The sequence below is a fragment of the Clarias gariepinus genome, chromosome 14 (assembly GCF_024256425.1).
Source record: "Clarias gariepinus isolate MV-2021 ecotype Netherlands chromosome 14, CGAR_prim_01v2, whole genome shotgun sequence".
Classification (NCBI taxonomy): domain Eukaryota; kingdom Metazoa; phylum Chordata; class Actinopteri; order Siluriformes; family Clariidae; genus Clarias; species Clarias gariepinus.
Genome location: NC_071113.1, coordinates 19,453,547 through 19,477,732, shown reverse-complemented (window position 1 = coordinate 19,477,732; position 24,186 = coordinate 19,453,547). Strand labels below are relative to the sequence as shown.

The window sequence follows — 24,186 nt, the reverse complement described above, 5'->3', positions numbered from 1 at the left end:
CCTGATGGGAAGTATTTAGGCTCTGTATCCTCATTTAACTTTCCTCTTTTTTTTCTCAGTTAACAGCACTTCCCTTCACCGATGTGTTGTTTATCCTCTCTGTTTTCCTACATGTTGTTTTCTCATGGCGTCACTCTGTAAGGAGTGCTGAAATAATCTTGTTTTGCTCTTCTGGCAGCTGCGGGGTCTTGGCAGCCAGGATGATGTATTATGTCAGGGTGAATGCAAGTAAGAAGGCTTTTGATTTTGTTGCCAGAAATGTTCCAAGTGCCTTTAGTGCTGCACATTTGGATGCAAGAGGAGGCAAATCCCCACCGGAGCCACTCTTCGACCTGCTAAATAGGTTTAAGTGTTTTTAGATGGTGTCTGGTGGGATACGTGATGTATGTAATACAAGTAGTTGTTGCTTAATACCAAATCGGAGATGATGTAACAGACAGGACGTTTGAAGTGCTAATGTGTAATGTTTATGGGGACATGTTATATCACACCTTGGGTGGATTCTTCATTCAGATGCTGTGAATAAACTTTCAGTAACAGCATGGCTCGGAGAGTAGTTCGTTCTATATCATAAATAATAGGTTTGTATTATTGCATTCGGTTTAATATGTTACTGTGTATTATACAATGGTTAGTTCTGAAAGTGTTGGTTCTGATTGGATAAGGGACGTCCCTCAAGTGGTGATGTGGCACTTTTAGAAAACACGTGACGCGTTATGTCATTCTAAGCAACACTTTAGTCAAGTTGTTCTGAATTGCCTCCTTATTTTCTTTTTGTAGGTCTTCAGGTCTGCCGGTCGCTGTTCTTTAGTTCCACCAGGTTTGGAACAATGTGTGTTGGTTAAGCAAAATTACTGTTTAAATAAAAAAACAGATCATATTTTATCTGTTAATAATAAACAGTGTTTGTGGAACTGTTGTACAGAAGCAATATTACATTCAAGATTGTGTTGTGCTGGATGATATCAGCATGGTTGAGTTTCCTTTGGCATTTGATGCCCTCATGCCTACCTGATATCAGAAGATCTATAAATATTATAAATATAAACACTCTTGAACAGGAAATACCATAAAATTCATTCATTGTATTCCCGCTGTTGGTCGGAACTGTACCCCTACAAAATTTACACACAACTGTGCTCTGGTCTCGAAATCAAACAATTTTTTTTTTATTGTATTTTTATTTTTAAATGATCTATCGCAGTTATCTAAGCCCAGAAGTGGCACACTTAGATCTAACTGCCATGTCATGCTCCCAATCCTCATTTGAGCAGGGATGCTAAAATCTATTTGTACTACAAACTGTGACATTGAAATTACGATGCTCAGTTTGTTGAAAAGTAGGTCGTAACTAATAAACTGGCATATACAGTGCATATTAATTTTTACTGCAGAATTGCCCTCTGGAATCGACCTCAATTTTGTCTGGTGTCTGAATCAAGCACTCGTAGATGAGAGCTGTAATAACTTCCTCTCAGGAGCTGAGCACACAGTTTTTTTTTGTTTTTTTTTTCCCCCATTTACAACGCTAATCAGTCTCAGCTGTTCCCAGTAAGGCATGGTTATGATCTGACAGATGCCGTCATTTTTACCAAGACTGTGCATCCAGATGTTTGACCTGTTTGTCACATACCAGCTCCCAGGAGGAGACTTGTCTAAAGGAGCAACATTAGTGGAAACTGATGAATGTGGCAGAGTTCTTCGAGGCAGTGTGGGTCTTATTCTCACCATGATGAAATCTGTACACTGAGATAGCGATGAATGTGGCGCGCATGTCAAAGCTTGATAAAGATGAAAGTTTAATAGTTAGCTACTTAGCTACAATATGTACAATTATGTTTTGGCAAATAAATGACCTTTGACCGAGCTGATGGGACTCTATACATAAAGACGCCATTAGCTTATTAAAAAAATATTTCCAAAAACACAAACGTAAAGAAAGGCAGACAGTTGCAGAAGGTTGGGTTCACCTGGTATATGGTGTATTGCTCTGGATGTGTGTTCATAATTCTCATGAGAATCAATGATTAGTTTTTCTGTGACAAGGTTTTCATTAGTTGATTCTTGACCTCCAAAATTTCCTGATGTGAATCAAGAGAAGAAGAATTTTTACTATTCACCTCTACAGATCCTCAGAATTAACAAGGAACCAGTTTTTTTTAGTGCTTTTATTAACGTATGCCGCTACTCAGTGAGAGTCGTAATGGCTTGTGCGACTCTTCTTACAGTATTTAATTACGTACAGTGGGTAACCCTTATTTTGGTCTCCAGTATGGTCTCCAGTTTTATTTTTAGGACTGGGACGTTAGACACTGTACTTGGATCAAGTCCTCTGGTTATAGATAGATGGTTAGGCATGCCTGTATTTGTTCCCTCACGGTCAGAGACACTGGTTGCTATTCGTATCACTTGATAAGGCATTCACATGTATAGGGAAGCGTATGAGGGTTTGAAAACTGATCCATAGAAGAACATGAGACGTCCGACATCAAGTGAGACGCAGAGTCTGCATGAAGTCGCACAAAACTGCAGGTGTTTTCGTTGATAAAATTGATAAGAATTAGTCCGGACAGCGAGTATTTCTCTTTAATCCACTGAGTTATTAACGGCAATGAAAGAAGAGGTGCAAGAGCTGAACTTGCTGCTGCAGTCACTCAGCTGCAGATCCCTTCTGTGAGCATGTCAGTGTATATTTAACTCGCGTGTAACCAATGAGGGAGCGCCTCGTGCCTGTGTAGCTATGCGTCCACGAGGGAACAGGGAGGCATGATGGATTATTAGCGTTGGGAACAAGAACAATCAGACTTCTATTTAACTGTTCGTCATGGTTAGCAGTGATGTTTAGCAGAAGGTATCTGTGTGGGCGAGTGACACAAGGTGAGGGTCTGCAAAAAATTTGAGTGGTGGTTTGGAAAAACGTCGATCAAGAAGTGTCATTTTTGTAAGTTGGTACATGTGCAACTTGTGTATGCTCTCGTGTGCATCCTGTCATTGTAAATTGATTACTAAGTTACTGATATGCTTGTTGCTATGGAGTCCTCACGCATGATTGTGTTACCATGCAGATCCCCTCAGTGCTCAAGGATACAGCAGAAAAAGACACGGCTTCCTTTCTGTGAGCATGTCTTTGCCGTGGTGTGTATTAGAGAAATACGATGCTTAAGAAATCATGACATGATAGAAAAGAACCAAATAGTTTTATCAGAATGCAGTGTACGTGTTGTCATTTTTGACAAATATGCCTTGATATGCGTTTTCAGTGTTTTTAAGATTTGATAACTGGATGCATCAGATTAGATACGACTTCCTTTCCAGTTTGATTCACTGCTGTATTTCAGATATTGCTCATAAACAGAGCAGGGGTGTTTTTGAGGCTTTTTATTACTCAACACAAAACAAAATTTGGAGATTACAGATTTCTACTGCGGGCTACTTTGTTTTGGATCCATAAAAGGAAATTGTTAAAGATGAATTTGGTGCATGCTCAGTTATTTCAAAATTTGGTTAGAGTGCAAGCTAATTACGACCACATGCTGTTTGATGGTGGTCTCAGTCTAGTTTGCTAAGGCTTTCTATTTGGAAACTAGAATGTGCCTAGAATGTCTGAATAAGAAGCTGCATTCAGAAATGACAGAGAGTAAATACATTACCCATTATTTATTTTTATCTCATCATTATAGTCAGGTGCTCTGCAGAGCCTAAAGCTTTTCTTTCTGAGGCAGATCTCCTTTTGTAATAAATATTAAAGTTTTCTGTCCTCCATATTTCTGACTATACTCTGAACACCTGCCGTGTTTCTTCCTCCTTGCAGAGACGTGAGGATAAATAACCTTAAAAGATGCGGATCCTTTCAGCCTGCGCATTCTGAATCTCGGCGCGCGCACACAGACATACTCTGAGTCATGTCTGAGATGGAGGGTCGCAGTGATTCAGGCCTAGCTCCCGGGCAGGTCTATGTGGAAGTGGAGTATGATTATGAGTACAAGGCCAAAGACAGACTCATTTCCATACGTCAGGGCGAGTGCTACATGCTGGTTAGGAAAACCAACTCTGACTGGTGGCAGGTGAGGAGGGATGACGGCACAAAGGCGTTCTATGTGCCCGCGCAGTATGTGCGGGAAGTGCGTCGGGCGCTTGTTCCACCCCCTAAACCACGCATCAAGCCCCCCATCACGCTGCCCATCACTCTACCCATAACACATTCCCCCTCAGCCAGTGAAAACCTGCAACAGCGGGCAGCATCGGATATGGTCAGCTTCGGACGGCCGCCACCTTCTACGCCTTCCCCGTTACCAGAGCAACATACGCCACCCTTACTGCTGCGGGACTCCAATCAGAATGCAGGGATGAAAGACGTGCTCGCAGAGCTCGCTCTGCTCAACAACAACAACCATCATAACCATCACCATGGCAACTCGGTGCTGCTTCCGCGCACCAGGCCCGAGTCGCCATCCAAAGAGCCGCCAGGTTGCCGAGGGAAACCCCAAGGAGTGTCACCGTCGGATACAGAGGGATCATCACCAGGAAACGGCTCGGAGGCGTTGCGTAACGATTCGGAATCAGGAGACGAGCTGAGCAGCAGCTCCACAGAGCAGGCACAGGTACGTGAATCACGACACGATCGAGCTTTTACTGGAGAACTGTTTTATCAGATACATGTTTTATTAAGATGGTTACAGAAGACTGTTCTCTCTGTTTTAACATTCAGTCTGATGCTATAAGGCAGGTTAGTCTCTTGCGGGTCTCGTTTTCTGCTGCACCGCATTATTTCATAAGTGTCAGATTTTCACATTTCACACCATGATTTTTTGTCTCTCTCACAGGATGTAGCATCTGTTGATCTGTTGTGGCGAACCTTTGTAGTCTGCACATTTGCACAGATGAGCCATAGTGCATGAATTATTTATACATGAGCATTTAGCCCTTAGCTCTCTAAACAAAAACATTGTAGCTAAAAGTGTGGACTCCTATGTCCATCTTTCTCAGTCTCCCTTCCTATTTGTCTCTTCTTCTCTTGTTGCCGAGTTTCGGGGGATAAAGGGGATGGTGGGAGGCAAGAAAATAGGTCAAGCTAGGATCTTGTCCCCTTCACCCCCACTGGGTGTGTGTTTTTCTTATAGACAAGCGGCGACAGAGACACGGAGAGACAGACAGCAGGTGACACTGGGATGTGTGGGGCTGGGAAGAGAACTTTGTGTTCTGTTTTGTTTGTCAGATTCAGGCTTTGTCTGCAAGTGCTAGATGCTTACATAATACACCAACCACTCATGCAGCAAGCGGTGCACAAACACATCGTCCTAATCTCCATCATGTTTGCTTTCATTCTCAGTGTCAGGCCTGAAAAAAGAAGCTGCTCATTGATTAGAGGACTGGGGTCTTAAGTTTATAGAGGACTGGGTCTTTCCCCTTTTTTCTGTTCTAAATATGCCAGCTGATAGATTTAGGTTTTGATGGATTTGGTTGCCTTCTCTCAACTTCTCCTTTATTTGGCTCTCTCGCTGTTTTTCACAACCACACATCCATTTAACCTTCACCCATAGACTTCATGGATTATACAGTTGATATCAGAAAATAAGCAGCAAAGCTTTAGAATTCTTCATGCTTGTGATATAACTGCTGTGAAGACATTTGCATACCAGTAGTAGTTTATCTTACGGCAGCTGACTTCTTTGATTAGGAATGCTGTTACTGCAGCCCGTAGCAGAGATAACAGATGATTTTAGTTTACCATAGCTAAAAATGCTGAGCTGCTCCAGGCTTCTCATCGCCCATGTATCACTGAATCAATCAAAACAATGTTTAAAGTGGTTTTTCAACCACATACCAAGTCAGTTGTTAAACAGTGTGCTGTTGTAATTTGGGTTGTTTTGCTCAAGCCCTGTGGTTAGTCTCATAGGGCAACACCAGCCAATCAGAACAGAGGTCATTGGCACCCATAAATCTTAGATACTGTAACAAAACAGCGTTTACTTCAGATGTTAAAACATTTACGGGTGTAGGATATACACCTAAAAAAGCTTTTATAAATAAATTGGCATTAAGAGCAAATAGAGCGAAACTCTCCCTCCCTGTTGTAAAGGCAGTTTGCTGAAGGTGAATTATGTACATTAGCCTCTGATAGGAGCTTATGTAGCTTTGCACTCTCTGTTATCTATGTAAACTTTGACCTGTGACTTCACAAGCCCCTGGATTCTAAGCCAATTCAAAAACTATGGTTTCTTTAAGAGGTTTCCTACTATACACTACGTACACTATATTTTATACACTAGTGTTTTTTTGTTTTTGTTTGTTATGGTTAAATTCAGTCACCCTTTCTGCATACCTGCTACATTTTCCTATTAGCAGGGGACGTAGATCTGACTAATGGCCATGTTCACTGGCCCCCCCCAAAAAAAAAACTTCATTTAAAAATGGATTACTTAATTAATTTTTAAAACTGAAATGTGGTCGAAAACTAAACATCAGGAATGACCGTGGTCAGAGATCACGTTAAATCTTTGGTGAAGTTGCAACAGTAGAAACAGTTTAATAGTTTAAGTAAGAGCATTTTCACCCACAGTGTAACGAGAACTTGCAGGATTGGGACTAAACAGCTGTGTGGCCATAAGAAAACCACTTGTTTAGCGAGGCTAATATAAAGTTAAGGACTCTGGAGCAATGGAAAGGGTTCATATGGTGTGAGGAATCCAGATTTCCCCTGTTCTAGATTGATGTGTGCGTCAGGTAAGGAGGGAAGCACATGAAGCAATGCACTCTTCATGTATAGTGCCCACTGTACAAGCCTCTGGAGGCAGTGTTATGATCTCGGGTTACTACAGTTGGTCAGGTTGAGGCTCAGCAACATTATGTGGCAATGAAATGAAGTCAGCTGATGACCTGAATGTACTGAATGACTGGGTGGATGTTTCCCTGATGGCTTGAGAATATTCCAGGACTCAAATTGTGGAAAATGTGGTACTGGGAGCATGAGAAATCATTTGTCACATAAAAAAACAGACCTTACATTGCATGCTTTAACAAAACAAAAAAACATCTAAGAAGAAAAAAAATGCCCTGAAATTCCTAACAATTCATATGATTGTTATATAAATAATAGTTGTGTGGAAGCAGAGACCTTGTGTCCAGTCTGTGTCTTGTCCAGCCGGCTTGTTCTTTGTGTGTTGTAACAGTTTTTTTATTACCATGATAGTTTTAATCATATAAGTATTTGCATTGTGCAGTGTAAACTTTCTGTTTCAGCAGAGGATGATGAATCCGTAGAGCCTTAGCTAGTGTCCAGCCCATCTTTCTCTTTTAATACTGTCCATGTTTTTTGCTCTGACACTATCTAAAAAGCAAAGTATTTCTAAATTAGCTGAATTGATACAGAATTATTGTTGTGCTAACATTAATTAAATATTTGAACGGAATGGCTTTTGAATATAGCAGTGATAAATACTCCAGAGTTTCCTTTCCTTAAGTGTCGCACTCCTTCAAAGTCCTGTATCGTCCCTCCCACTGCACACTATAAAGGAGGCCCCTGCTTTTTCTCCTGAGCATTCCATTCATTCCTGCCCCTCCAACACACACACACACACACACACACGCTCACACAAAATTTGAGTTTGTTGAGAAACTCTGTTAAGCCTTGCTGATCATGCATAAGCAGAGCGCTCCTCAGTGTAATATATTATTTGCCTACCTATCAAAGAAATATTTCTCCTTCTGTCCCTCCTCTTTTACACACGTGCACACTCACAACCCCGCACGCACGCACGCACGCACGCACGCACGCACGCACGCACGTCAGTCATGTAGAACTCCTTTTACTCTAAAGCACATTTTATTAAAATATTCAGCTTTTTTTGTAATCAGAAAAAGGAATTACTCAGTAAGTGGATGCTAAGGAGACTTCTGACGAGGTAACGTCAGAAAGAGCTTCTAAAATCAAATGTTTGAGTACTATGTCTTAGGTACCATATTATATGCTGTACCAATTTTGTTTATATATATGTCTGCATAATTATGTCCAAAATCATTCAGTATTTTCATATATAACTTAAAAATTAATAAGTAAATAACATTACAGGAGAATATATGCATGACTGTAAAGGAAAAAAATATATAGTACAAGACAGACCGGTTTTCAGATGGAAACCAAAAAAACCTTATATACGCTCCTGGGATTTGCATAAAGATATAAAGGAGCGAGTGTGACAAAGTTACCGGAACAACTCATTCCCCAGCAAGCTCAGTAAAACCTAACAACAGTTTTTCTTATAAAACTGCACAAATCTTTGTTTAAAACTCAAGCCCAAGACTTTTGCACAGTACCATAATAAAAATAGTTGTTAGGTTTTATTTTTTATCACCATGCCCCTGTCTTCCTTGGTATAGCACTTGTTGCTGAACTTGGTGTTTTAAAAAAATGAATCACCCAAACTCAGTGTGTCACCTTTGGACGACCGATGTGGTCCGAGAGATTTGGGATTTATTATTTTTTTTATTTTAACTTAGCAGCACCATGGTTCCACACAACTAAAGGCTCAAAAATGGGAAACAGCTGGAGTGAAGTCACGTGAAATACGAGTGTGTGTGGCGCATGTGTGGACGTGCGTGTGCATGCATGTGTGTTGTAGTTGGGCAGATTCTGTGATGCTCTCGCTGCATCTCCTGCCTTTCCTGTGCCATGCTGACACCGACCTCTCTCCTGCACTGAGCTGCTGTGTCTGTGCAATTGGTGATTACAGTTGGTCTGATGTTTGTGGAACAAAATCCACACTACATTCTGCTAAGGTAAGTCAAGCCTGACGCAAACCTCCTCTGCAGCTACATGCACTCTTCCCCCTATTTCCCACTCTGGTGCTAATCCTTGCTTGTCTCTCTGCAGTTCCTGTTGCTGTGTGTGTGATTAATTTAATCAGGCTTGTCACTCATTCTATACATGAAGTGTGAGGAAAAAGCTTGTGGATGTTGTTTAGCTGATGATGCATTCAGCCTTGGAGATATATGTGATTTGATTACATCACATGCATTTGTTTTAAGCTGACTGGCCTTAAAGAAAATTGATCTTCGTGTGTGTGTGTGTGTGTGTGTGTGTGTGTGTGATTGAACCTCATGTAATCAGCGCTATGGATTTGCTCAGCTGTCAGGCTGTTTAAAAATTTTGGAGCATTTGTAAATTGTTTTGGTATTTGGCGTTAGCACACCACCCTGTTGAATTTGAAATGAAACACTAAAGATGTCAGGAATTTCAGCTTTAATTCACGAGGTTTGACAAAAGTGTGGCATCAACCATTCAGGAATTATAACATTTTCACCTATTTTTTGGGTGGCTGAGTTTTCCCAAGAATTTTGCTTTTCCAGGTCTTTACTGCAGCTGCCTTCAGTATTTCATTTCCAATTCAGTATGGTTGTGTTTCAAGGCCAAATGCCAAAAAACTTACCTTTGTTCCAAAATCTATGGTTCTGACTATATTAATAACATGTCGGTGCATCACACAATAAGCAACAGCATTAACGTTTTTAAATATTAATCTGTCAGGAATGTACTAATAAAAAAGTTGGTCATGCATTTTCTATTTAAAGTAGTGCCAGTAAAGCAGTTTAAAGCATACCTTCGTATCAGGTGGAGTGGATATCAGTATAATTTATCTGCTTTTTTTGTTTATCATTAACTTTTTCTAAGTTTGATAGCCACCCAGTCTAGCATGGAGGTTGTATGACTTCCAGGTAGTGATTTGCATATTGTACAGTACATGACTGAGCTCAGCACAAAATGATACAAAATGATACACATGCTAATGTAACTCCAACATGTGCATGAGCATGTTAAATGAAATCAATTTGTGCAGCGAGGTAGCACAGGAAGTAAAGTCCCCTGTTTACTCCCGAGCTCGGGTTACCATCTCTGTGTATACTTTCACATTTCTCCCCGTCTCTCCAGGTTTTCTCTGGTTTCCCTCTCACCTCCCCAAAATGGCATGCTGTGTGGACAAGCCACTCAATCACTTCTAGTTGACCGTGTGTGTATGTGTGGTGCCCTTTGATGGACGAGTATCCTATTTATTTAACTTGACCACTAAAAATTACATTTTTATAAATCTTTAGTCAGTGTGTGTTTTTAATGCTTTTTAATATGTATCATTTTAAGGAGGGGGGGTGAAAAAAAAATCACATTTTATTTTACTAAATCTTAAAAACTAGTTTTTTTTTCTTTGTTAAAAAACTTAAGGGGCTTCAAGCATTTAAAATTCCCATTTCAGAGTTCAGTGTGTTGAAGGCTCTAGCTGAGCTATTCTCCTTCTGCAATTCCCTCTGTGACTTGAGGTTGAGGACTGGAGGTGGAGTCACTGAAATAATTTTGCCCTCATTCTCTGTGTGTGAGCTTTGCTGTGTTGGGCCTCGTGATGCCACAGCCCTTTATAATGCAGAGGGACCGTGTGAATGGCTCTTCTAGAGCGTCCGGGCCTATTGTTAGGGGAACGCTCCACCTCTGGGTTTTTGAATAGTGGGGGTTGAGACAAAGAAGATCATGGGCCAGTGAGGAATGAACCGGAATCATTTCCCCAGTCCTGCATGTTGACGATATCAACTTTTCTGCCAAAATCAATTAGTATTTTATGATGCCTGTCTCTTATGGGTCAACAGTCTGATTACTCTACCTTACATGCATGCATATTCAATAACCAGAGCGCTATGTATGGATAGAATAATGAATTGGTGTTATGATGGAATTTTAAAATGCATTAATGTTTTTAAGCACTGTATATACTGTACATATGGGCTTTTAACACTAAATTGCATTACAGATATAGTGACGAAATGCTGATTGGAAGATTCAAGGCTCAAATCCCAGGCTTTCAGAAAGCTACTCCTGAGCCTCTGAGCAAGACCTTTAATCCTCAAGTGCTCATCTGCATGCTTGGATTGTGTCCTGTCTTAGTTGAAGTTGTTTTGAAAGAAAGCAAATAATATCAAATAAATAAACATAAAGCAGTAAAAATTAAAGTAAAAATAGTTTTTGCACATTTATTGTTTTTATTTAATTTTTTTTTACAAAACGTTCTATGATTAAACAGTTAGTTGCTCTTTAAATACTGCGAATTTAGTTATGTTTTAGTAAGACTGGAATGACATTTATAATTCTTTACAAGTTCTAAATTATTGAACAGTTTATTCTATCATTTTACAGTTGGATAGCGCACACACACACACGCACACACACACTGTGCTCAGTAAAAACAAACATCACTGTTTGGCTCTACTGTTCTAAATTTAACATTTCTCTTCAACACCTTTGTGTGTGCATAACACCGGATAGGAAGTACAAGGCCATTGGACCACGTGTTCTTGTTTGACATTATATCATGTCTACTTTTTTTCCCTTTTAAATCCAGTGTGTCAGTGTTGCTTGTATCCAGTGAGTTCTCTCTTCTATCCCTCTTTTTGACTTCTATAGAAAGGAAGGATGTTGTCTGAATGACAGGGAAAGCGATGTTGTTTCAGAAGTTCTCCTGCAGTGTTCAGTCTTCAGACCGTATCACTCAGGGAAAGCTGGAGGGTGCAGGAAGCAGCCAGTGGTGTACTGTGTCATGCTGTTTTTCCCCTTAACCCCCTGCTGCCTCCTCTGAGCAGTGTAAATTCGTGTCTGCATGTACAACAGCCCATTTAGTGAAATGCAGATTATTGGACTCTACAGTAGGAACCATGAAATTTCCTTTATTTGGATGAAAGTGGAATGTGCTATTCAATATATATTTTTTAATACAGAATTTATTTTGTGTTTAAATGTGATAAAGAGGACTTCACTCCACTTTAACTAGTATGCAGTTATACTTTTCTATTTGGTAAACAAGCACATGTAAATAATGTGCTTTGAATGATAGCATTTTAGCTGAGAAGCTATGATGTAGGAGGTCTAAGGAAGGCTCAGAAAGCCATCTGGACCGTTTTCCTCCCCTGTCCAAGCCTGCAGGCCATCTGCTCCCGCGAAGCTTACCTTGAGGGTCAGTTTTATATATATACATACACACACATACTTCTCTGTCTAAGTGGACACTCACTTTGCAGATTAGTCACCAGGATCATGTACATGTGCCAAAAGAAATGTTTTTGAAGAAAGGGCTGAAACAAATTTCTGTCATGAGCTCACAGAACAGTAGACGATTCTAGCTATTTGCAGACTATCTAACGAAGATGTGGAGTCGTAGCTGAAACCATGGCTAGTCTGAACTTGACTCTGTAAGAAACAGTGGCTTTGCTTTAAAAAATATGGATGAAAAGTACTGATTATATTTGTTTAATTAGAAGCTTGTTATCGGGAACGTGGAACGTTTTGCTAGTACTAGCACTGCTATTGCTGTCTTCTAAACAATTCTCCACTCTTATATGTGGATATCGATTAGAGACTCGTGTATGTCTGTGAACCGCTTTTCCTGATATGAAAGTCTGTTCATCAGGAAGTTTAACTTGCTTCTAAGTAATCCTACGAAATATGCATTAATTGCTTAATGATGACTTGGTCATGCAGAATTCTGATTGATTATGCACAGAACTTGTGGTTTGTGTGTGTGTGTGTGTGTTAGCAGACCTTGTTATGGTTTTGTCTTTGTCTGTACTAGGTCATGGACAGCTGATTAGTGTGCCAGCAGTAATGGTAGTTCCATTGTGCAGGACGTGAAAAGTGACGTACTGCTGTTCACACTCACACACACCCCACCCCCTCTAAAAGCTTCTTAGTGGAGCTTTCTATGGAAGCTTTTGTCTGGGTAGATCAAGTAGATCTTTCTGGTTTAGCATATAATTATGTGTTGATTCCTGGACCTGCTTAAAGACATATCTAGATATGTACACGTGTGTGTATACTCTATGTATAGACATTTTGTGTCATAACTACTTACTTTCCCAGATTTTGTCATACAAGTGGCCACAGACCACATACTCCTTGGTGTGGTGCTATGGCTCTGCTTTTTAGAGTCTTAAAGAAAGAGTGTGTTGTTTGTGCCAGCAGGCACTGAGTACCCCTAAAAATGCCCCTTTATTTTATTCTATGCCCACATAGGAGGTCTAATGGCTTCTCTGCCAGTCCAAACACTCAGAGAGCCTTTCTGCATTTTTCTTACTCTTTCACGTCTCCACAATGATTGGTTTGTTTTTTGGAGCACGCCGCCTCGTCACCCTGCCCCACGAGTTAGCGAGCTAATGAATGATAGAAAGGGAGATGTGAGGGATCTGGTCCCTTTTCAACAGTCTGGGCAGTTGTCTGTTCTGTGAAAGGCTTTTCAGTGAACACCTGCCTGAAGTGAGGTTTTATGGTGTTTACTTGATGCTGAAGTAGCAAGATAATTGATTACTACTTAAAGATATAATTATAAATAAAAAAATAAATAATATAAATAATTTAAATGATTTCACATACGGGAAATGACTTATTAACAAATAACCCAACAAAGCATTCGTCTCCTCTTTCTCGTGTGTCTATTGGGGATGTAATGCGTTGACGCTGTCTATCTGTTTAGCACATCAAATATCTATCCCTAGGTCTGTAAATCCAAAGTGTATGTGACCTTAATCCCAGAAACACTGTCGTTGTCAGCAGAGTAATAGTTTCTGTTAGGGTAAGACTCTTAATAGCATCACATAAAGCCTGCACACATGGTTGACTTTTTTTATTTAAAGTTCAAGTGAGCAGAGTAGGTCTAAATCAAAATAACTTTCGACACTGATTTCCCCTTATGGCTATGTGTTCTGTCTCAGAAGAAATCATGGTAAGGGGAATAGAGTAGAAAGCCTGACGAACATTATTGATGTTGACATGGTGGAGTAATTCAGCTTGTAGCTTGAGCTGTATTGAAAATAAAGCCTGCTGTGTTATTGTTGCTGATCGTAAGTACAGTGTGATGCTGGTTAGTTGATTTGTATTCGGGGAAAGATTTAATTGCTGATGTTCAGTAAACTCGCATGCAGTCCTGTATAAATTAATCTGCAGGGCAGTTAATATGCCTTCACACCAGGTGGTCTGTTGCCCGTCTGCTTGTTTATTGGTTACATCTTGTTCTTTAATACTAGAAAGCAATAACAAGGTGATTTTATACAGTATATTTTCTTATTTGTGTGGTGATGCTTCACGTGATCTCAGTTTGTTTTATTATGAAACCACAAGATGTTAATCTTTCTTTTTTCTGTGCAAGTTTCACCAGACTTTCACCCCTGGCCCAGACGCCTCACTTGATCTCGCACTGTTTCCTGTCTGGATAGGTTCCTTGTTCTGCGTATCTGACATCACTTCCTGTCTGTGGCTGGATGTTTGGTCTGTTTTTTTCTTTTAAACTTCTAATCTTCAAGCTATTATTCTTTTTTTTTTTTTCATCTGGTGTATGTGTGTGCGCGCACACAAGTTCAATGGAGTCAACAAACTATACAATATCCCACATGAGGGAAAATGATTCTACTGCCAATCAAAGCAAATTTCTACACACAATAGAAACAAGCTAATATTATGCTTCCTCGGCCTCTCGTTTATTCAGTTTTTAGAGCATGAAGAGTTGTCTAGACAAATCTCTTTTCTCAGTGCAGGTTGAATGTTAACTGCACTTGTTTGGTACCTGATTAAACATTTAGTGTCAGATTTCACTGATTTGTTTTCCTAAGGCGAATAAAGTAGGTCTGGTGGTTTCTCAAACATTAGACATAATCGTGAGTGGAAGAAGTTGAAGGACTCTTCTTGTAATTTGATGTTTTTTTGAAGAAAGATTTCGAGAAATTGAGCAAATGGTTCCTCTTAAACATTATTTTGATGCTAAATGGAATGGTGAAGTCTACCGAAATGGGAAGTGGTACTGTCTGTGCCTTATCAGGTTTCTAAATTAGAAGAAAAGAACAAGACAAGAGGTAAAGAGTTCCTCTTTTGCACACACACTCGCACTCATTCCTTGATGTATGCACACTCATAAGTTGCTGCAATCTCATCTTGTGCTGATTTGAAAATTTCAATCTGCTTGATTAAGACAGTAATTATACACACTATTGAGGTTGCAATTAACCTGGATTTAGTTTGCATAATTGGGTGAGTGGGTTTGTATTTCTTGCACAGTATGAATGCAGATCAATTCCTGCTATCTGTTTCACCCAATGAGGATGGGTTCCCTGTTGAGTCTGGTTCCTCTCAAGGTTTCTTCCTATTGCCATCTCAGGGAATTTTTTTCTTGCCACTGTTGCCCTCGGCAATTTTTTTTGATTGTGTAAAGCTGCTTTGCGACAGTGACAATTGTTAAAAGCGCTATACAAATAAAATTGAATTAATTTGTATAGCTAGGGTGTATAGCTATCGTCACATTTGTGGATATTGTATTTATACCTGCAACTTCAAAACCGTGGCGAACCTGAGCAAACTAATGAGAGGAGCTTCTATTAAGATCATGGAGGGATTTTGGTGAGAATTGCTCCAACGTGAGAAAAGATCTCTCTGTTTTAGATGTGTCTGGGCCAGACGCCTTGATATGGCTAGGCTCTGTTAATCAGTGAAAATTAGAAAAATGTTAGTAGATCTTTATTCAGTGTAGCAAAAATAACTTGAGAAGAACATTTGATACAGACGTTAACCTGTAATGCAAGTCACTTGATTCGTTTCTTTAAGTTATTAAATCAAATACGTTCACACTACAGGCAACATTGCACAATTCAAGTCAGCGTCCTACGCATGCACACAGGCAAAAAATCACAAGAATTCTGATCTGGTGTTATGGGATTATGCATGTAGGACTACATACAAAAGTGATCCAGAACCGATCTGAAAAACATTAGTGACTCATTTCCATTTTTTTTAGCATAATGTGACACAGATCAGATTTTTTGGGGCTTTGTAAATCAGAAATCAGCTCTGTGTCACATTAGGGTAAAAAATTAGAAATGACTCACTTTGAATTTACCTGGGAATGTGACTGTAGCGTATATCTTCTGGCCATTGATCAATTATTCAAATACTGTTTAGATGCTGTTTGGTTTAATGTAGCTGTAACAGGGCTGGGAATCCCAGGGACACTTCCTTCAATGTCAGCTCTCAATCAAAAATCAAAACATGGATGTATTTTATATCTTTATTCCTAAATGAATTATGTTATTTATGTTTTAAACTAGTGGTATTTTTTCAACCTAAATTCACATGCTATTTTTCACACTGTTAATGTTTTACTAAATAAAAGTTTAATAAACTTTTTGTGATTAAAACTTATGAGATCTGTTTTTGAGAAGTGTGTACTTTCTCTGACCCAAATATCACCAGCTGCTGTGCTGTTTATTACATGTATCATTATCATGAAATTTAGCACAGATTTTGTAAATCAAACACAACTTGCTGACACATTTTATTGGTGTACTGTTCAGATAACACACATGGTGATGTCATTCACTAAAACAATAACATTTTTTGTTTTCACATTATAGTCTACCGCTGGCCTCAGAGTTATGCAAATTACACGCCGTCATTCCTATAATCTCCATAACCCAATCTTATGTCAGACAAGCTGTATTCTGTCATCTCTTTGGCACTGGAGGACGTTTTGCTTCCAAGAACACAACGGGCACATGAGAATTCGTTATTTAACTTTTTCATTTCTTCCAGTTGCTTGATCATCAAAAGTATTCTTCCTCGCACTCATTTACTCTGCAGGTGATCAAACGGCAACCTCCTGCCCTGGAGCGTGTGAACTGCTACTCATGTGACCCTTGCTAGTGTGACCTTTGACCTCCGTGTGGTGCTGACACACCCCCAGCGCTCTGAGATACCAGTCCTTTTTTGCTACCTCTACTTCTGTCTTTGTCTAACCCTCTCTCTCTCTCGCTCTCTCTCTCTATGTGGCTTGCCCTTTTCTTAAACGGTGAAGGACGGTGTCCTAATGAGGGAGTCTATTTAAAGTGAACTCTGATGGCACTAAATATAGATGTTAAGATGCTCTCTCTCAGCTTATAACTACATCCGCTTGGCTGCATGGGTTGGGTTTGAAGGAAGCTCTTTTCTCTTCCATCTTGGTGGGATACAGTACTTCCTGACGAGCATCAGTTTTTACCACGACTTGGACAGGGGACATGTTCTCTTACCTGCGAAGCCCTAATTACCTGGTACATCATAAAGATAGCATTGAGGTACTGAATGAAAATTTGACCTGTTTATTCTAATGTCTTGATACCTGCTATGTATATATATATATGGTTTGTTGGATGTTGCTGTTTTCTCTGTTTTTCCTGTGAGAAGGTAGAGGCTGTTTGTAACCTTAGGTGACGAGTTTCAACAAGGAAAATTTTGCTTCCATTCCTGATCAGTGAACTCTGTGAGAACAAGCTTTAAATTGTTGTAACCAATCATAATGCAGAAGGCGGGTTTTATTGGGAAAAATGGGGAGTCTAACCTAACCTCAAAGTTGGAGAAAATCACTCTTACTTCAGTGATATTTCCTCCATGTGGCTTGCCATATAGAGTAAATATATAGAAAACAAATTTAATATATAGAATATATAGAACCACTTCAAAGAACACGTGTAAAAAAGGTTATATTCAGATGAAATGCTAGGAGCATGTAAAAGCACAACAAGTGGAATAAGCATCCATGTAAACAATTGAGTGGAATGTCTAAACAGGGTAATTTAAATTAGATTTTTATTTTATTTATTATTGTTTTTTAACAAAAGTGTCCATGTCATAGCTTTTAATGGCAGTATGAGGCTCTGTTTGAGTGCAGTGTACAAATGAGTTGTGAGCTCCTGAAGACTGAAACACTAAAGTGCCTCTCTCTTAAAGTAAACATGATGTGCAAATGAATTTCCCCCCGGAGCAAATAGTACCATAACATTCTGGGTAATGTAGGAACTGTTTAACCTAAGTGATAATAGACCAACATATCAATGAAAGAAAACTGCCTTAGTCATTTAAAAAAAAAAATCTTGGATGTCACTGAAGATCATATAAAAACATGATTAGTATAAGTCTTTGGCAATATTTGAAGGGTTGTGATTATAAGGTGTGATATAAGATGCTTCCTATAAAAGAGATAAGCAGTACGGTCTCACTGACTGCGAAATGTGTGTGTGACGCGTCAGTGCGGTTATTGGCGTCACATTTGCTAACGAGACTATGACTCAAGTCTTCAAATCAGACGCATGATAATGTCCAGTCTCTGTGTGTCCCGGCTGCTGAAAGGGGCTCTGTGCCCCACTTGTGAGACCGCCACTGTTTGCGCTGTTTCTTACTCAAACATCTCTTATGGATTTGATTAAGGGAAAGAACTATTGCACTTTTTCCATTTTTGATAGAAATGTTCTCATGTCCTCAAATCTGGAATTTCTTTAAACATATAACCAAAAGTGAAGTACAATGCGTGTTGAGAGGTCTAGCTGGTATTTTTTAGGAAAACCTATTTCTAACAAAATGATTATAATTCATAGCACTTAGTCCTTTTTGTTATTTATTTGTATATTATTGTACTAAAAAGGTAAAAGTCTAGTCCTCTCTCTCTCTCTCTCCCTCTCTCTCTCTCTCTCTCTCTCTCTCACGCGCTTTCTCTAAACATATTTTCTGTGATGGTTTAATCAGTTTTTGATTGATCTTTAAAGAAGCATTTGGTGACCGTCTTCTGTTTGGCGATGCATGGTAGCATGCCATGTGATCGGCAAACCCTTTCTCATAACCCCGCTTGTCTCTTGATTCTCCTCCCGCTGTGCCTCCCGCTTTCTCTTGTCATTGTCTGTTATTGTGAGGTTCAGGGGATGGGACGGGCTGAATAGCTGTTGTTTAGTCAGTACCAAAGAGCAGTTGTCTCCTTTTTGGGTCCTTTGGAGACAAGCACCAAACCTTTCTCCTAAACTCTATTAGTTTTTGTCTTGTCTAGACCATAGATCAAATCTTCTAACCTTTTTGATTATCAGCCTCCAAAGACAAAGCATATATATATATTTTTAATTCTTGCTTGCTTCTTATTTGAGTGGGTGAGAAAGAACTGTGAGTGATTTGAATATTGTGTGGGTGCATCTCCATGAGCAAGAATTATAGCATGTAACTTATTTCTGTGGGATAAATTGACATGAATCGTGCGCAATAATGTGCTCACTGTGGCATTTACAGCTGTATGAGCCATTGTAGTAGTACAGAGTATTGTCCTTTCTTATGCTTAAATGTACACAAATTTCGAAACTAACTGCATTTCAGTATAAATCATATGTAATATTTCTTTTGGAAACTGTGATTGGAAACATCAAAGGAATTTAGTTGTTATTTGAAGCTTAGGGGAATAACCATACGCATGCAGGCAATAGCTTAAGAAAATGAAAGATGTATCTGTTGAGCTCATCAAAGCGGGTTTCTTTTTGTGTGTTTAAAATTGGATTGTAAAATGTTGAAAATTAAGAAGATTTAATGAAATTTTACGTTGATTAGTTGAAGCAACAAATATGGTGAAACCAGTTTTGACAAATTTTAAAATGTATATTATCTCTACAAACAGGTTAAAAAATGTTGAGTGCATTTTAGTGAGAGAGAGAGCGAGGGGTTTACTGATAATAAATTACCTCTAATACCTATAATATATAGACCTTTAAAATATTACAAATCTGAGCATTAATATTAAAAAGGAATGTTAAAAAGGTTAAACCTATTTATTCTTTTCAGTATGAAATGGTTTTGTGTGTGTGTGCGCCCTCGCATGTGATTCCTGAGCTTCCTGCAGCAGCATGGTAGAACAGCATGATCCTGCCGCCTATTGCAAAAATCCTGCGTCACTCTGCCACTTGTGACACCATTACCATCACAGCCAAACAGAGACATGCACTGACCTACTAATTAGCTACAACCAATAGCACAGTAGGAATTAATGAGGGATTTATTCATTAGCCCGGGGGATTAGGTCCTCTAGAGCCGTCTGCACGTACTTCCATCTGGTCAGATGAGCACATGTAGGCATGACAAGTTGTTTGGGTCATGTACAGCATATGGACTGCTGTGTTTTTATGTTTTTTGGAGCCCTGATGACCTTGACTTATTCATTTGCATTTGTAGAGACCAACTGTAAGGATTGTTCCAGTTTAAACAATTTCAGGAAAACCCTGCAAATTTATTTTGTGTGTGTGTTGTATGTGATGTAGAGAGTTGCAGCACGTCTGCCCATGTGGCCTTTCCAGCTTCCGCTTTGTGTATTTAGTCGCGATTGCTGTGCTGTTGCTAATAGCTCATGAAATGTCTGCCAAACTCTGCCCGAGGACAGGATAGGGCAGATTGGAAGGCCATGGTACAGGTCAGAGGTCAGGATTAGGGTATAAGGCTCAGCTGCTGCTAAATGCTTTTCCCAACTCCAGTGTTTATTTATATATATATATATAAAATCTATGTCTTCGGTTAAGAATTTCACTTGGACGTATTACAGCTTCAGTTGTAATGATGTGTGCAGGTTTTTTTGTGCAGATGTGTCATTTCAGGCTAAATGCCAATGTCAGAAAATTGTATATACAGAAGAGCCTCTGCTTGATTACACAGTGTAACACAGTCTCTGCAGTCCTTAGACCTAACCCTGTCAGTGCTGCTTGATTGACTGCCAGTAAATTACATAGACTCTTTGGCTTAATTTAATAAAAATAAAAAAAAAACATTTTTACCAGGCATAGTTTGGAGGAGAATGTAGGACACAGGCATATGGTGAGGGAGCGTAAAAAGGAGAGAAAACAATGTACAGACCAGGAGACCAGTCTTTCATTGATGAATAATTAATGGCATGAAAATCCAAGCCAATAAGAAAGGAATTTACTGCTGTGCAGAGATAAACCTCGTGCCACAGTGGATTTGGGATCACACAAAAAATTTATTGCAAAAGGCTGCAATTTCTTACATGGTCAGGAATTTATATAAAGTTTGTCACTAATTTAATGTTTTTTTTTTCACACCATCTTAAAGAGATAATTTGTGACATTATTTCTTGTTAATAGTTCCATATCGCAGTTTGAATGACGTTTTTTTTTTCAACAAAAGCTAATGAAGTAATGGAGATACCGTAATCAAGTATAGCTGTTATAAGCATAAATGTGTGGCCAATTAAATTAACTTTATTAATCGGGTATAGCAGCTCTAACTCTGTGTGCGCATGCAGTTTTTAGAAACGAATAAAAAAATATTATTAACTATGAGAAATAAATATGGGTGGTCTAACAGATAGATACAGGATTATGCTCCGAAAATTAAATGCTGCAATCATCTAACTTTGTTTAAGTCTGGCCTGTAGAGTATCGGTGGCCTCGTAAAGGCATTTAATTACTGATATTTTTATGCCTCACATCTTGTGGAGCAGAAATTAAATATAGAATTTCAGTGTTTGTGTGTGTGTGTGTGTGTGTGTGCATGTTTGGCTATGTCTGTAGCTTGGGATGCATAGCTAAGGTCTAAAAGGTTAATTGCATGTCAATCAGCCAAACAGAGATTGTGGTTAAACTCACCCAAGTGTGAAATAGAGCTCTGTAAGCTGCACTGACTGCTACTAAATCACACTTGTGCAAGTAACACCTACGTTCAAAAGCATCCTTACAGGTCAGCTTTGTGCTGCTTTTATACACACAGGACAACAGATGTCATAGTGCACTGTAGTCGCTGTGTAGAGATTGAAACTGTATCGCCTTACGCTGGTGCACTTTGTGCCTGCATGTGTGTATGTTCTATGACACAGATGTTATTAGGTTCTGAGTCAATGCATCTCGCTTGGTGTTGAAAAACAAATTGTAACTTCTGATAAGATTTCTTGTAAATTAAGATATAAAACTGAATGACATTTCTGGAAGACTTTTGAGTACAGTACTTTGACTCTTAGCTGCAGTAAAACATTTGAATGATGCAAACGATCCCGGCCGAGGTGGCTCGGAGACCCCTGCACTCGTCCCTGTCAGCATTCATGTGGCATCAAGTGGCATGTCTGATCCTTAAAAATTAATAGATAACTTGTCATCAACCAGCGGGAAATACGCATCTGTCTGTGGGAACTGTACATACAGTTGTTTATGAACGCTACTTGGACATTACAGGAACTCGGCTGAGAGTTATTGCTGTATCCCCACGTACAGTCCAGACCTCTCTTCAAGCCATTTTCACATGTTGGGGCCATTAAAGGAGTTCCTGGGAGGCCAGCGTTTCAGATGTGAAGCAAGCAGTCCGATCCCTGATAGGGATTGTGGGAAATGTTTCTGCTTTGATGGTATCCAAGCACTCGTAAAATGCTGGAATAATTGCAGTGTAGCCCAGGGGATTATATAGAGAAGTAGTTTTTACTCTCATAACTGTTATGTTATTCTAGACAATCAGAAGTCCTGGTTTGACTTGAACATGATTTCTCTCTTTCACTTATTTCTATGCAATTTCCTATTGCATTTTAATACAGTCCGATACACATACATAGACCACATGTGCAGTAATGTTGTTGCTTATGGTGTTTAACATCAGTGATGGCATTAGTGATCATTTTAAAAATAAAAACAGAAGAACAAACTTTACTGGTGCTCTTGGTTTGGATTTGCTTGTAGAGACAATTGCAAAGTTCGAGACCCATCAATATAATGATATCTTGATTTTATCATGTCGATATATGAGGTGATGCTTACACTGTGTGTGTGTGTGTGTGTGTGTGTGCGTGTGCGCGCGCGGGCGCTTCTCAATAGTTGTACTTCACTGGTTCATTTGTAATGACACCCTGGGGAAAGTCTAATGCTCTCATTGTGGCTGTATTGTTGAGGCTCGGTGGTTGGAAACCTTTTGTTCTAAATGCCTCAATGGAAGAATTCGCATACATTGTATGCTTTTTAGGTTTTTGAACCTGACCATACACAGGATGCAATGGAAGCAGATGGATGAATAGATAATAGCCTTTTTTATCTGTTCCATCCAGGGATATCACATTATTTTCCAATGTGTGTGTCTCTGTTTGAGTGGATGTGTAGAAGTGAGGTAAAGCAGATTAGAGTGCGAGTGTGTGTGCGCGAGTGTGTGAGAGAGCATCTGTGGCCACAGAGGAGCTCATTAGCAAAAACGTGTCCAAAAAAACCCTTTAAACCACCATAGTGTTAAATTATTAAATCCCAAAATAAATGAATCACACTTCATTGAGTGTATTCATGGTTTGTGTGTGTGTGTGTGTGTGTGTGTGTGTGTGTGTGTGTGTGTGTGTGTGTGATCATATTCCAGTACAGAATTGTATGGTTTTATTAGTTGTGGGAATTTAAGGCAAATTGTGATATTCAAACTTACACCTGAGTTACAGTATGTGTTTTATCCATCTGTCTATCTTTCTATCTGAACATTGAATACAATCTCAGTCACTGGGGTTCAAGAATCTGTTCTACTCTAGTTCAGACAAGGCCATGCAGCACTTTCACTTCCACTTCCTGTTTGTGCGTGTGTGTGTGTGTGTGTGTTAGAACAGGGAGTAGGATACATGGAGAAGCTCACACTAGTACGGTGTTGCTGTAGGATTATGTGTGACTGGAAAAAAAAAAGACAATCAGCCAGAGAGAGAGGAGAGTAGAATAACAGAGCAGAGGGCAGCCAGAGTGCAGCATTCATTTATCTCACTATGCTCAACTTTAACAACTTTCTCCAGGAGGAGGAGGAGGATGTGCCTGTCTGCAGTACAGGCCAAATGGTAAGAGGAACGGCTCCTGCTATATTGTTTATAAATGAGAATTTACATATGAATTACTGGACAGCTTCAGGTTTTTATGTCCCTGGAACTGAACTAGAGAAATGAAAACAAGTTTTCCAAAAGGTGGTGACGGTGTCATAGTGTCTCCTTTGCTCCAGATGGTGCTCGAGAATCTCCAATGTGTGTTCAGCTGGATTGCGATCCGGTGACTGTGAGGGCCAGAGCATATGATTTACATTTGTGATTTCAGTTTTTGTACTCAACAGATCATTCCTTAACCCCTTGTGGGGGACATTGCCGTTTTTGGAAAAATTCTTTCGAATAGAAATATTTTGTCACAGTGTAAGGTTTAGAATCATTTTGTGTTGACCACTGCACACACCATTTTGTTTGTCTGTATATTGTAAAATGGAAGTGATCCATAAAGTTCTCTTAAAATATAAAGTACATGTTTATAGTGCACTTTTTTTTTTTTTTTTTTTTTGTTCTTTTTTAGGCACCTTCTACTTGGACTGAAACTAACCAAGGTCAAACCTTTCTTCAAACTCAG

At 39.4% G+C, this 24,186-nt stretch overlaps 1 protein-coding gene across 11 annotated transcripts in view; it reads left to right on the top strand.

The window, feature by feature from the left end:
* Positions 1-24,186, top strand: part of arhgap12b (Rho GTPase activating protein 12b) — a 53,073-nt gene that overhangs the window by 6,560 nt on the left and 22,327 nt on the right. For 9 of the 11 annotated variants that reach the window (XM_053511907.1, XM_053511905.1, XM_053511906.1 and 6 more), the window contains one exon: positions 3,812-4,601. In XM_053511907.1, the coding sequence (XP_053367882.1) occupies positions 3,903-4,601 (699 nt within the window). In that variant the 5' untranslated portion in view covers positions 3,812-3,902. Of the gene's footprint in view, positions 1-2,923; positions 2,942-3,811; positions 4,602-23,421; positions 23,637-24,186 lie in introns of those variants that run through there. The other 2 variants (XM_053511901.1, XM_053511908.1) reach the window with 2 other exon arrangements.